The 15,612-nt window shown below is 41.9% G+C and overlaps 1 protein-coding gene and 1 long non-coding RNA gene across 4 annotated transcripts in view; one reads left to right on the forward strand and one right to left on the reverse strand.

The window, feature by feature from the left end:
* Positions 1–15,612, forward strand: part of ENAH (ENAH actin regulator) — a 101,105-nt gene that overhangs the window by 16,488 nt on the left and 69,005 nt on the right. For all 3 annotated transcript variants that reach the window (XM_056568446.1, XM_056568448.1, XM_056568449.1), the window contains exon 2: positions 13,189–13,354. In XM_056568446.1, coding sequence (XP_056424421.1) covers positions 13,189–13,354 — 166 coding nt within the window. The remainder of the gene's footprint in view (positions 1–13,188; positions 13,355–15,612) is intronic.
* Positions 6,926–15,612, reverse strand: part of LOC130363101 (uncharacterized) — a 112,387-nt gene continuing 103,700 nt past the window's right edge. The window contains exon 3 of the long non-coding RNA XR_008891724.1: positions 6,926–7,282. This is a non-coding gene — a long non-coding RNA (uncharacterized LOC130363101). The remainder of the gene's footprint in view (positions 7,283–15,612) is intronic.

A 15,612-nucleotide genomic window follows, 5' to 3' on the forward strand; every position in this document is an offset into this window, starting at 1 on the left:
GACATCGTATTGACATTTGCACTTCCATAACATAAAAAAATGTATTTTTAAATGTTAGGGAAGTGCAAAATGTCAATACGTTGTCCCCAAGCCCCAGCAGTGTTGATGGCTAGAACACCTCCTTGCTCCAGTTTCCATTCCTGGTTTGATTGACAGTCAGCTGGAATCCGAGCCCTGTTTCCAAGTTTCTTTACTGCCCTGTGCAAACGAATTGTTCAAGATTTGGAAACAGGGCTTGGCTTCCAGCTGACTGTCAGTTAAGCAGGGACAAGGGATGCAAGGGGGGAGCATGGTGATGTTCAAGTCATAAGCACTTTGGGGGCTTCGGAACGCCATAAAAAAAAAAAATATATATATTTACATTTTTGATAGTGTTCCCCAAGCCCCCGAAGTGCTGATGACTTGAACACCATCATGCTTCCCCCCTTGCATACTTGTCCCCTACTTAATTGACAGTTAGCTGGAAGCCAAGCCCTGTTTCCAAATCTTGAACAATTTGTATGCACAGGGCAGTAAAGAGACTTGGAAACAGGGCTTGGCTTCCAGCTGACTGTCAATCAAGCAGGGACAGGGATGGGAAGGAGAGTGAGATAGATATATACATATATATGTGTCGTCTTGTTTTAACAGTGTCAGCAGGTTGAAACGTGAAAAGTTATTATCCCAATATTAAGTTATCCCCTGTCCAGGGCATAGTAAATAGCTAGCGGTTCCGTGGGGGTCTGACTGCCGGAACATCTGACTGTACCCCCCCCCCCCCGTTCTTATGATCGGTGGGAGTGCATCCGTTGGATCCCCTATCACAGTGTAGACCAGTGTTTCTCAACCTGCGTGCCTCCAGCCTGTTGCAAAACTACAATTCCCAGCATGCCTGCGCTGCTGTTTGGCTCCATACATCAGTGTTTCCCAACCATGGTGCCTCCAGCTGTTGCAAAACTACAACTCTCAGGATGAAATCCAAAATGCTGCTCAAAGCCAACATTATACCCAAATGGCATCAAAATATAAAAATACTCCATTGGTTCCTAACCAAGGTACCTCCAGCTGTTGCAAAACTACAACTCCAAAAACTGCAAAACTACAACTCCCAGCATGCCCGGACAGCCAAAGGCTGTCCGGGCATGCTGGGATTTATAGTTTTGAAACAGCTGGAGGTACCTTGGTTGGGAACCAATGGTGTATTTTTATATTTTGATGCAATTTGAGTATAATGTTGGCTTTAGTTGTAGTTTTGCAACAGCTGGAGGTACCTTGGTTGGGAACCATTGGTGTATTTTTATATTTTGATGCCATTTGGGTATAATGTTGGCTTCGAGCAGAATTTTGGATTTCGTCCTGAACGTTCCAACCCTCTGTCAAGTCTCGGAGCCACGCGGATATTTCAGGGAGCCGTAGGTATGTTTTTCATTCACAGGAATAGAAGCGTCTTTCCCGTATTAGACGACAGAGTCGCCGGTTTGGCAGCGCCCAGCGTCACCTGGCTGCTGCCGGGAAATGTGCACTTCACACCGTCAATGGCTGAATCCTATTTTGTGAATTAATTCGGAAACCTATTCTTTGCCAAGACTCCATATTTTTAGCGTGTTTTATAATACTGCCACGAGGACGTCTAATAGTCCTTTATGATTCATGTTCGGGATCCATGGCTCTGTCTTGTGACCGGGTGTCGCGCTGGAGGGGACATTGTCCTCGCCTGTGTCCTTGTGTTTATCAAAACCTGTCCAGAGGAAAAGTTGCTGAGAGTTGCCCATAGCAACCAATCGGATCGCTTCTTTCATTTTTGAAAAGGCCTCTGATTGGTTGCTATGGGCAACTCAGCAACTTTTCCTCTGGACAGGTTTTGATAAATCTCCAACCCCCCCATTGTTTGTCCATCCAGCCGCTTTAAAGAGTAACTCTCATGATGTTGTTAAATTTTATAATCCCCAGGTCACTGCCCCCATCATGATAAACCACCCCCTGCCTTTATGTTGTTGTTTTTTAGTTTACTACCTTGATATTGCTCTGTATTTTCTGCTCAGTCTCAGTCAGATTCACAGACTGGGAAGGGGCGTTCCCCAGCAGGCGTGACATCATCTGAAGCCATACAGGGGAGAACTTCCTCCCTCACTCTGCTACACACAGCCCAGAGCAGTTCAGTGTGAGATGAGCTATGATCAGCAAAGGCTGCACCTTCCCCCACTCAGCTCACTAGACTGCATTTCCTGATTTTGGACTTCTGGCAGCCCAGCAGGAGTCCAAAGTCTGTGCAAGAGATGGGGGGGAAATGTGCTCTGGACAAGTAGGGAGACACCTAGTGGTAGCTTGTTTAAACACAAAACATAGAAAACGTCATTTCTATAAACAAAGTACATTAGAAAATGTTTTTATTTACGATAAGGAGTGCAGTAGCTAAAATGAGGTTTAATGGGAGTGGCCCATTTAATTATTCTTCATAGAAAATGGATGTCAAGAGATTGGTCTGATGGTCTAGGTTAGGCTGGGTTCACACCACGTTTTGTTAAATACGGTTCCCGTATATGGCTGGGAGGAGGGGGGACGGGGCTTAATGGCGGCGCCCGCACTCAGCCGTATTCGGGGAACTGTAGTTAATGTATGTCTATGAGCCGACCGGAGTGAACTGCAGCCTCTGGTCGGCTTAGTTTCCGGCTGTATGCGGTTTCCCGACCGCAGGCAAAAAACGCGGTCTACCACGTTTTGCTTGCGGTCGGGAAACCGCATACGGCCGAAAACTAAGCCGACCAGAGGCTGCAGTTCACTCCGGTCGGCTCATAGACATACATTAACTACAGTTCCCGAATACGGCTGAGTGCGGGCGCTGCCATTAAGCCCCGCCTCCCAGCCGTATACGGGAACCGTATTTAACAAAACGTGGTGTGAACCCACAATGTTCCCAAATGTTGCAGATAAAATGGCGCATAGACTTTGATGAATCAGCACAGAATTGCTCTACGTTAGTCTGGTTAAATGTTGCAGAGAAGTGGCAACCATGCAACAAATTGCACAGACCTTAAAGGGGTACTCCGGTGGAAAACTTTTCTTTTTTTTTTCTTTTTTTTTAAATCAACTGGTACCAGGAAGTTAAACAGATTTGTAAATTACTTCTATTAAAACATTTTTAATCCTTCCAGTACTTATTAGCTGCTGAATACTACAGAGGAAATTCTTTTTTCTTTTTGGAACACAGAGCTCTCTGCTGACATCACGATCACAGTGCTCTCTGCTGACACCTCTGTCCATTTTAGGAACTGTCCAGAGCAGCATATGTTTGCTATGGGGATTTTCTCCTACTCTGGACAGTTCTTAAAATGGACAGAGATGTCAGCAGAGAGCACTGTGGTCATGATGTCAGCATAGAGCTCTGTGTTCCAAAAAGAAAAGAATTTCCTCTGTAGTATTCAGCAGCTAATAAGTACTGGAAGGATTAAGATTATTAATAGAAGTAATTGACAAATCTGTTTAATTTTCTGGCACCAGTTGATTAAAAAAAAAAGTTTCCACCGGAGTACCCCTTTAATACAGTTGTCGCATAGAGTTCTGTGAGAACTTCTACATCAGGCCTGTGTGACATTTCACAAAAAGTCTCACTTGATAATCGGTGACCACTGTACAATGAGCTTTTAAATAAAAACACTAACAATAATGATGTTTAAACGGGTACTCTCATTAAAAAAAAATTGCTATTGGTAAATAAAACATTTTTCTAATGTACCTTTGTTTAAAAAAAATAAAATAAAAAAAAATTCCACTAGGTGTCTCCCTACTTGTCCAGAGCACCTTTCTCCCCATCTTTTGCACAAACTTTGGACTCCTGCTGGCCTGTCAGAAGTCCAAAATCAGGAAATGCAGTCTGGAGTGCTGAGGGGTGTGTGTGTGTGTGTGTGTGTGCAGCCTTAGCCAATCATAGCTCATCTCACACTGATCTGCTCTAGGCTGTGTGTAGCAGAGTGAGGGAGGAAGTTCTCCCCTGTATGGCTTGAGATGATGTCACACCTGCTGGGGAACGCCCCTTCCCAGTCTGTGAATCTGACTGAGACTAAGAAGAAAATACAGAGCAATATCAAGGGAGAAAACTAACAAATAATAAAAATAAAGGCAGGGGGGGGGGGGGGTTATTATGATGGGGCAGTGACCTGGGAGGATTATAACAAGATCATGAGAGGTTCTCTTTAAGCATTCTAGTTTAGAAGAAAAACTGTCTAAATGGTTTAATCCCCCTCACTGTCTCCACTGCCTGGTGTGTAAGGTAGTGGAGGAGTCAATGTCAGCAGGCCTGGTGGTCTGGGGTAGGGGAGGAGTCAATGTCAGCAGGCCTGGTGGTCTGGGGTAGGGGAGGAGTCAATGTCAGCAGGCCTGGTGGTCCAGGGTAGGGGAGGAGTCAATGTCTGCAGGGCCTGGTGGTCCAGGGGTAGTGGAGGAGTCAATGTCTGCAGGCCTGGTGGTCCAGGGTAGTGGAGGAGTCGAGTTTGGCAGTTCTGCCGACATTGACTCCTCCACTACCCTAGACCACCAGGGAAATCCATTTTTTTTTCTTTTTTTTTTGGGTGGGACAGCTTTTCACACTTTGTGTAGATACGTTACCCCTCGTTCATTCATGATGCCTTTTTGCTGGTTTCCTGTGCCCGTATCTATATATACCTAGCAGTGTGGGGGATTTCAGGTATTTGTCTATTCTAGTGGTCACCTGATCGTTGGGTAATCCATACGCAGCTTTGGGGAGGCGCTCGGTTCTGGGGGAGAACGCTGACTGTCGGGTAAAATTTCAGCCTTTAGTTTATTTTGGGGAATGGACACATTCCCTGCTCCCTGGTGCTCGCACTTTATGAAACGAGAGCGTCCTGTACAAATACCGTCCGATTTAGACTTACCAGAATTCTGTCTCTTAAAGGGCCATAACCTGACCCATGTGTCACCGGACATGCTCTAGTGTTCCCCCAACCTGGGGCTCTGCAGCTGTTGCAAAACTACAATTCCCATCATCCCTGGACAGCTGAAGGGAGGAGAAAACTCATACAGATCTTGGACATATTACAGCTTAGGTCAGTGTTTTCTAACCAGGGTGCCTCCAGTGTTGCAAAACTAAAACTCCCAGCATGCCCAGACAGCCTCTGGCTGTCTTGGGCATGCTGGGAGTTGTAGTTTTGCAGCAGCTGGAGGCACTCTGTTTGGGAACCAATGGCTTAGGGCCTCCTACAGTTCTATGTTCATCAAATCCACAAACCTTCCTGGTCTACTTGTCCCAAAGTCCTACATCTGTTTTTATTCACATCTATGCCTTTCATTACTGTAACTGGGTCATATGATCACCAGTCTGAAAAAAAAAAAAGTACTTTGCTTAATGTGTGACGCAGGATGTCAGTCCTCAGTACTGACTTTTCTGTGACCTACAGGAAGACATAACCTACTAAATCCCAGATCCATTAACCCCCCCCCCCCCCCCCCCCAGATCTGTATACTGCTGCTTCTCTCTCTATGGGGTCTGCTTATATAGTAATTCCACACCTACCCTCCAACTCTCTGTATACTGCTATCTCTGTAGGATCACTATATATATATATATATATATATATATATATATATATATATATATATATATATATATATATATATATATATTTTAGTTATACACCTCTCCTCCCAGCTCTGTATACTGCTGCTATCTCTATGGGATCAGGATATATAGTAGTTATACATCTCCCCTTCAGCTCCTATCTGTATACTGCTGCTGTTATCTATATAGGATCAGTGTATATATAATAGTTATACACCTCCCCTCCAGCTCTATCTGTATACTACTGCTGCTATCTCTATGGGATCAGGATATATATTAGTTAGCGCTGGAGGGGAGATGTATAACTACTATATAAACTGATCCCATAGAGATGGCAGCAGCAGTATACAGATAGAACTGGAGTGGAGGTGTATAACTACTATATATCTAGATCCCATAGAGATAGCAGCAGTATACAGATAGAACTGGAGGGGAGATGTATATTAGTATACTGCTATCTCTATGGATCAGGATATATAGTAGTTATAAACCTCCCCTCCATCTCTATCTGTATACTGCTGCTATCTCCATGGTATCAGGATATATATAGTACTTATACACGTCTCCTCCAGTTCTGGAGTGCATATTTAACACCTTTTAATGTCTTCCAGGAAATAGGTTAAATGGGTTATCCAGGAAAAAATGTTGAGATAGAGATAGAGATAGAGAGAGAGAGATATAGATAGAGATAGATAGAGATAGATAGAGATAGATAGAGATAGATATAGATATAGATATAGATATAGATATATAGATATATAGATATAGATATAGATATATAGATATAGATATATAGATATAGATATATAGATATATAGATATATAGATATAGATATATAGATATATAGATATATAGATATATAGATATATAGATATATATATATAGATATATATATATAGATATATATATATAGATATATATATATAGATATATATATATAGATATATATAGATATATATAGATATATATAGATATATATAGATATATATTGGCTCCAGAAAGTTAAACAGATTTGTAAAATACTTCTATTAAAAAAAATCTTAATCCTTTCAGTACTTATGAGCTGCTGAAGTTGAGTTGTTCTTGTCTAAGTGCTCTCTGATGACACGTGTCTCGGGAACTGTCCAGAGTAGAAGCAAATCCCCATAGCAAACCTCTTCTACTCTGTGCAGTTCCCGAGACAAGCAGAGATGTCAGCAGAGAGCACTGTTGCCAGACAGAAAAGAACTCAACTTCAGCAGCTGATAATTATTGGAAGGATTAAGATTTTTTTTAATTGAAGTAATTTACAAATCTGTTTAACTTTCTGAAGCCAGTTGTTATATATCTCTAATTTTTTTTTTTTTTTTTTTTACTGGAATACCCCTTTTAAATATCAGGTTAAATTTGGCTTTTTGCATAATATAGGAGGCAGATTAGCCCCATGAATCCACGCCACCACGTTGCGCATCCTCTTGTGAATTGACGTCGTCAGATCTGTGGCCGTTGCGCTTACCCTTAGGCCCGTAATAGAGTTTTTATCCTGTGGATATGAACTGTTTCCTGACAGCAAGCAGAGTTCTTGAAACAGATGTAGAACCAAAGTCTTATTTCCATATAACGGCAGGAGCCCTCGTTGAGTTTCTCGCTCCTCCTCCTCCTCCGCACGTCTTCACATCCTCTTCTGCCATGTCTGCCGTGGGGTTTTTAAAGCTTTTATTTTTCTTCTTTTTTTCCTTCTTTCTGGAAGCCTGTGTGTATGGAGAGTTTATTAATAACCTTGTATTACTCCTGGATCTCAGTCTGCGCTGACATTTATCTGGGCGATTCCTTAATACTCCCCAACGTACACATGTCTCTGACTCATAATCCTACCAGGTGGCTTCTCCTTTTCTTCCAAAACAAAAGAATGAAATGTAAAAGGTTTTTTTTTTTTGTTTTTTTTTTTCCTTTTTTCTTTTTGTGGTCGAAGCTAAATATAGTGTACGGCCGCTTGTGTGTGTGTGTATATGTCAGTGTTTCCCAACCAGGGGTGCCTCCAGCTGTTGCAAAACTACAACTCCCAGCATGCCCAGACAGCCGAAGGCTGTCTGGGCATGCTGGGAATTGTAGTTTTGCAACAGCTGGAGGCATCCTGGTAGGCAAACACTGGTATAAACCCTAGAATCATCTACATCTGGTCCATCTCACCTTGAAACCCTTCTCTATAATAGAGACCGGAAAGGATTCTTCAGACTTTGAGCTCAACCACAGTCTGAACTGGGGATCTACGGCGCTGGGAGTTGTAGTTTTGCAACAGCTGGAGGCACCCCAGGTTGGGAACACTTGCCTATTCCAAAATAATGAAATGTAAAAGGTTTTTATATATATATAGTGTACGGCTGTGTGTGTGTATGTATCATTGTTTCCCAACCAGGGTGCCTCCAGCTGTTGCAAAACTACAATTCCCAGCATGCCCAGACAAACAACGGCTGTTTCTCTTTCTTTTTTCTTTTCTTTTTTGTGGCCGAAGCTATAGTGTACGTCCGCGTGTGTGTGTGCGTGTGTGTGTGCGTGTGTGTGTGTGCGTGTGTGTGTGTGTATATATATTAGTGTTTCCCAACCAGGGGTACCTCCAGCTGTTGCAAAACTACAACTCCCAGCATGCCCGGACAGCCAACAGCTGTCCGGGCATGCTGGGAGTTGTAGTTTTGCAACAGCTGGAGGCACCCCCTGGTTGGGAAACACTGACCTATACTAAATACTACTATATAGTCCAACATGCTGGGAGTTGTAGTTTTGCAACAGCTGGAGGCACCCCTGGTTGGGAAACACTGACCTATACTATATACTACACTATGGTCCAACATGCTGGGAGTTGTAGTTTTGCAACAGCTGGAGGCACCCCTGGTTGGGAAACACTGACCTATACTATATACTATACTATGGTCCAACATGCTGGGAGTTGTAGTTTTGCAACAGCTGGAGGCACCCCTGGTTGGGAAACACTTTTCTATTCCAAAAGAATGAAATGTAAAAGGTTTTTCTCTTTTTTTCTTTTTGTGGCTGAAGCTAAATATAGTGTACGGCCGCTTGTGTGTGTGTGTGTGTGTGTGTGTGTGTGTGTATAGATGTGTTTCCCAAGCCAGGGTGCCTCCAGCTGTTGCAAAATTATAACTCCCAGCATGCCCGGACAGCCAACGGCTGTCTGGGCATGCTGGGAGTTTTAGTTTTGCAACAGCTGGAGGCACCCTGGTAGGGAAACACTGGTCTATGTAATCTGTCTAATCTATGTACGGTCGCTATTTAATCTGTGTGTGATCTATGTATCTGCCTAATCAGTAGGTGGATTAGATAGTTTAGATATGTGAATTAAAGGGGTACTCCGGTGGAAACCTTTTTTTTTTTTTTTTTTTTTTTTGTGCACAGTGCAACATTGTTTGTAATCAATGGGACTCTGCTGCAGCGAATTTTCCTCGCGAAACATTCCTGCAGAGATCCTCCATGTGAACATTTCCTAACATTGATTTCAATGGTAACTTAAAGGGGTACTCCGGTGGAAAACTTTTTTTTAATTTTTTTTTACATCAACTGGTGCCAGAAAGTTAAACAGATTTGTAAATTACTTTTATTAAAAAAAATCTTTAATCCTTCCAGTACTTATTAGCTGCTGAATACTACAGAGGAAATTCTTTTCTATTTGGCGCACAGTGCTCTCTGCTGACATCATGACCACAGTGCTCTCTGCTGACTTCTCTGTCCATTTTAGGAACTGTCCAGAGCAGGAGAAAATCCCCATAGCAAACCTATGCTGCTTGGGACAGTTCCTAAAATGGACAGAGATGTCAGCAGAGAGCACAGGGCTCGTGATGTGAGCAGAGAGCTCTGTGTTCCAAAAAGAAAATTTCCTCTGTAGTATTCAGCAGCTAATAAGTACTGGAAGGATTAAGATTTTTTAATAGAAGTTATTTTCAAATCTGTTTAACTTTCTGGCACCGTTGATAAAAAAAAATAAAAAATAAAAGTTTTCCACTGGAGTACCCCTTTAATCTGTGTGATCTAGGTATCTGCCTAATCAGTAGGTGGATTAGATAGTTTAGATATGTGGATTAAGTTCCCGTATAAATTTTCAATTTGAAAACCGTATGTATTGACTCTCCATTGGAAACCATATGCCAAACGATTCATCCGGTTGCATCCGTTTTGCGTCTTGTACGGTTTTGTCCGTTTTTTTTTTTTTTTTTTTTTCCTGTACCCAAAACCGTAGCCTACCACAGTCTTTGGTTCGGATGAAAAACCGTATGAAACCGTATACGTTTTTTTTTTTTTTAATACCTGGGAATCAATGGGAACCGTACAGAACCTTATGTGCGTACAGTTCCATCCGGTTTTCACCATACGGTTTTCGACTTTGCACGTTTTTTTTTTCTTGGAATTTCAATCAAACAATTTAAACTTTATTTATATAAAAACATACTTTTTTTTTTTCTTTAAAAAACAGATGCAACCGGACATCATTTTTCAAACCATATACGGATTACAATTTGTACACACTTTTTGATACAGTTTAGTCCGGTTTTGAGGTATGTTTTTCATCAAAATCCTCATACGGGAACTGTAGTGCAAAAACGTGGTGTGAACCCGGCCTAATCTATATTTTATCTATATGTAATCAGTATCTTTGCTGTCTGTCAGTGTTTCCCAATCAGGGTGCCTCCAGCTGTTGCAAAGCTACAACTCCCAGCATGAAAGCCTGTCCGGGCATGCTGGAAGTTATAGTTTTGCAACAGCTGGAGGCATCCTGTTGGGAAACACTGGTCTATGTAATCTGTCTAATCTATGTACGGTCGCTATTTAATCTGTGTGATCTATGTATCTGCCTAATCAGTAGGTGGATTAGATAGTTTAGATATGTGGATTAGACAGATAAAATACAGATTTGGTGGATTGGGGCCCTTTTACACAGGGCGATTATCAACCGAAGAAGCCGACATCACCCTGTATAATATAGGGCCTGCGATCAAATGCCTAACGCCGATACATCGGCAGATCGTGTTGTTTTGACCCATCAAAAAAATAAATAAAACAAGCCGGCGTTGGGACTGATCAGAAATGTACAGTCTCCATAGACCGCATTGCATTTCTTCAGTGTTCTCCGATGAAAGAATAGATACAGAATTTCCGTGGCGGAATGTCTGCCGTGGAAATTCCAAAGTGAAAATGGTGCAGCAGAATCCCATTTTAAAACGATGGGTGACTGCTGCACCATATTTTCCAGTGGAACTCTGAAGCCGAATTCAGCTCTGAAAGCAGTGTGTGAATAAATAGGCCATAATATAAATATATGTGTGTATGCATGTAAAAAAAAAAAGATAAATAAATATATATATATATAGTTGTAGTTTTGCAACATCTGGAGGTCCGCAGGTTGAAGACCACCGATGAAGGGATTGACAGGCGGTGATGATGAAGGGGGGGGGGATGATGACAACGGGGGTGTTAATGACGGGGGGCGTTAATGGGGGGCGGGATGACGGGGGGGGTCGGGGGGATGACGATGGGGTCGTTAATGACGGGGAGAGCGGTATGACGATGGGGTCGTTAATGACGGGGAGAGCGGTATGACGATGGGGTCGTTAATGACGGGGGGTCGTTAATGACGGGGGGTCGTTAATGATGGGGGGGGGGGGTTGGGATGACGACGGGGTCTGGTTGATGACATGGGGCGGGGGGGGGGGGGGAGATATGATGTATTTCCCTCCCTAGGCTTATAGTCGAGTCATTAACTTTTCCTGGGTTTTTGGGGTGAAATTAGGGGCCTCTGCTTATATTCGGGTCGGCTTATACTAGAGTATATATGGTATATTGTGTGTGTGTGTGTGTGTATGTATGTGTGTGTGTGTGTGTGTGTGTATGTATGTATGTGTATATATATATATATATATATATAATCCGAGTTAAAGAGATACAAACAGTAGATATTGCTAAAATTAGACGGACATATTAAAGGGGTATTCCAATGTTTGCTAAATAAACAAAACATGATGCTGGAGGAGAGGAATAGAAAAATAATCCTGTACTTACCTAGCCCTGGTTCCTTGCAGCTCTGTTCGCCTCAATCTGATCTTTTTTTTTTTTTTCCTGCTTCAGAGATGAGCGCTTGGTGCAGGACCTGCCGGCTCAGCCTATCACTGGCCGCAGCGGTGTCTTGTTTCAGCCAGTGACTAACTAAACAGACAGGTCCTGAACCCAGCAGTCATCTCAGAAGAAGAGAGATGATCAGAGTACTGGACAGGGCCCAACGGGAGATGCATGGGACCAGGGCCAGGTAAGTATGGCTTTTTCGTTTCCCAGCAGAATAACTGAGCCAAACCTGGCTATTCCAGCAGGATCAGCTGACCACGTTATGTATACGGTAGCCTCCTGACTTGCGTGTCCCCTTTTGTACTTTCTCCACACAATGGTGATTAGAAGGAGAGGATGGGCGGCGGCGGCGGTGGCCTGTACTGTAATGGTCAGCGTGGAGTGAGCGGACTGACTGTATATGAGCTCACTGTCCACGGAATATACTTCATTGTCTTTCTGTTCATAGTTAGAGATGAGCGAACTTACAGTAAATTCGATTCGTCACGCACTTCTCGTCTCGGCGGTTGCTGACTTTTCCTGCATAAATTAGTTCAGCTTTCCGGTGCTCCGGTGGGCTGGAAAAGGTGGATACAGTCCTAGGAAAGAGTCTCCTAGGACTGTATCCACCTTTTCCAGCCATCCGGAGCACCGGAAAGCTGAACTAATTTATGCAGGAAAAGTCATCAACTGCTGAGCCGAGAAGTTCGTGACGAATCGAATTTACTGTAAGTTCGCTCATCTCTATTCATAGTGATTGAAATGCTTGTATTGTTTGTGTTATACTTTATAATGTATTGTAGGCCTTCACGTTATATTTTGTTTTTTGTATGTTATACTATAATGCAGTGTTTTCCCAACCAGGGTGCCTCCAGCTTTTGCAAGACTACAACTCCCAGCATGCCCGGACAGCCAAAGGCTGTCCGGGCATGCTGGGGGTTGTAGTTTTGCAACATCTGGAGGCACCCTAGTTGGGAAACACTGCTATAATGTATTGTAGGCCTCCATGCTACATTTTGTTTTGTATATTATACTATAGAACGTATTGTAGGCCTTTATGCTATATCTTATATTATATAATATATTTTAGGCCTCCACGCTATATCTAATCATACCATTGGCCGACATATATTACAGCGCAGTAATAATCTCCTTTATAATATTTAGAGATGAGCGAACTTACCGTAAATTCGATTCGTCACGAACTTCTCGGCTCGGCAGTTGATGCCTTTTCCTGCATAAATTAGTTCAGCTTTCCGGTGCTTCGGTGGGCTGGAAAAGGTGGATACAGTCCTAGGAAAGAGTCTCCTAGGACTGTATCCACCTTTTCCAGCCCACGGGAGCACCGGAAAGCTGAACTAATTTATGCAGGATAAGTAATCAACTGCCGAGCCGAGAAGTTCGTGACGAATCGAATTTACTGTAAGTTCGCTCATCTCTAATAATATTCATTACATGAAGAATGGCCGCGGAATGTGCTGTTTGAACAGGAATGAGGGGGTAAAAAAAAAATAATCTCATTAAACTAAATATAGACTGTTTTATATCCTTGCAGCGAGCAGAGCATCTGCCAAGCACGGGCGGCTGTCATGGTATATGACGATGCCAACAAGAAATGGGTCCCGGCAGGAGGGTCGACAGGATTCAGCCGAGTGCATATCTATCATCATACAGGAAACAACACGTTCCGGGTGGTGGGACGGAAAATTCAGGATCACCAGGTAAATACGGTAACGCCTTTTATTTCCTTTTTTTTTTGCATCAGTAGCGCCAACATGTATCGCAGCTCTGTAAAAAAAAATTAGCGCGGCCGTTCACCTTGGGGCCTGCAGCTTGTTTTTCCCTATTTACACACTGGGGGCCAACTCTGGTGTTTTTGGAACACGTAAAAATATAGAGATGTTTAGCTCACTCAAAACAACCGTCCCAAGACCTAGTACTGTACAAAAACACATATATATATAATGTGTATTGTATATAAAACCAGTCCTCAAAGGACAGTAGAGAATAATAAAAGAATGGAGAAAGTGGAGAAAAGAGGGAATGAAAAAAATAAGAAGAAAAAGAGGAAATATTGTGTAAAAAAATAAATTAAATAAATAAATAAAATAAAAAAATAGATAAATAAAAATGATAAATAGTAAACCTGAATCAAGAATGAATGCAAAATAGACAACATTTATTACTATATGACCTCTCACATCTGGGCAGGGCCCTTACACCAGAATATATATATATATATAATATTCTCTACAAATAAAATGCATACGTTAATAAATAGTAAATGATAGAAAATATAAAAAAATATTAGAAAGCAACCACCTGTAAGTAGGCAGATAAATATGTATATAGCCTATGAATCTGTAGATAGCCTTGAAATGTATGTGTGTATATATATGTATATATATATATATATATATAATATAGTTTGTGTATGTATATATATATATATATATATATATAATTTTTTTTTAGATATATGAAAAAGAAATATAAATATATATATATATATATATACAGTTTGTGTGTGTGTGTGTGTGTATATATGTATATGTATATATATACGGTATATATAATTTTTTTTTTTTTTTTTAGATAGATAAAAAAAGAAATATATATATTATACACACACATACATTAGTAGAAAAGTCCAACAATATGATAATGACTGATGTCTCCAAATAATAGTTCAGGGAGCAATGTTGCCAGAGAGAATTCAATATTATAAATTAGTGGTCTCCAACCTGCGGACCTCCAGATGTTGCAAAACTACAACTCCCAGCATGCCCGGACAGCCAACGGCTGTCCGGGCATGCTGGGAGTTGTAGTTATACAACATCTGGAGGTTTGCAGGTTGGAGACCACTGTTACAGATGGTTCAACAATAGTTGGTGATAGCAAATAATGGTACCTGCTAGAGATGAGCGAACTTACAGTAAATTCGATTTGTCACGAACTTCTCGGCTCGGCAGTTGATGACTTTTCCTGCATAAATTAGTTCAGCTTTCAGGTGCTCCGGTGGGCTGGAAAAGGTGGATACAGTCCTAGGAGACTCTTTCCTAGGACTGTATCCACCTTTTCCAGCCCACCGGAGCACCTGAAAGCTGAACTAATTAATGCAGGAAAAGTAATCAACTGCCGAGCCGAGAAGTTCGTGACGAATCGAATTTACTGTAAATTCGCTCATCTCTACTACCTGCAGTCCGGGATATATTTCCACTAGCGATGTGTGCAGCCGGTGTCCTCAAAAGTGGCAATCTGAACAGTGAGGGCAGCAGTCGGCGCTGGCACGGAGTGGTGTCCGGCCTCTGTGCGCTGGTGAGCGGTCCTGGTAAGATAAGCGGTCTCGGCAAGGTGCAGGCTGGCACGGATGTGCGTCCGGCCGAAGTAATCTTTGTTGGTATGAACAGGTAGATGGACTTATCGCAATTCCTGGCGTCCTCGTGTTAGAGAATGGCAATAGATTGCGCGCACGATCATTAGTGGTCCAGGAAATAAGGTACTGCTGCGCTGCCAAAGGCTAAAAAATGGGCTATCAGAGTCATATAAGGTGTTTGTAATATCATATTGGAATCGGATACCAGGCTATACGTGTTTAAAGACAACAGTTTCATTCCTCAGTAGTCGAAAATATATATCCATTTATATATTTAAAAAAAAAAAAATTCCACCGGAGTACCCCTTTAGGGGATGCAGGGTTTTTAAAATGTTTGCACTTAATACCATAATGCTTTCAGTTTCCCCCCTACAGACCCTTTATGAGGCTTGTGTGTTTTTTTTTTTTTGTTTTTGTTTTTTATATATAAAACCATCAATTGTACTATTTGTATTGACTTCACTCATTTTACCACAAAATCTAGGGGGAAACCCAAAAAATAATTGGGGGCAAAATTGGAATAAAAAAACCCACTTTGCTACTTTTGGGGAATTCGTTTCTACTCTGCACTTTTTGGTAAAAATGACGTTGTCTTTATTCTGT

The sequence above is a fragment of the Hyla sarda genome, chromosome 3 (assembly GCF_029499605.1).
Source record: "Hyla sarda isolate aHylSar1 chromosome 3, aHylSar1.hap1, whole genome shotgun sequence".
Taxonomy (NCBI): domain Eukaryota; kingdom Metazoa; phylum Chordata; class Amphibia; order Anura; family Hylidae; genus Hyla; species Hyla sarda.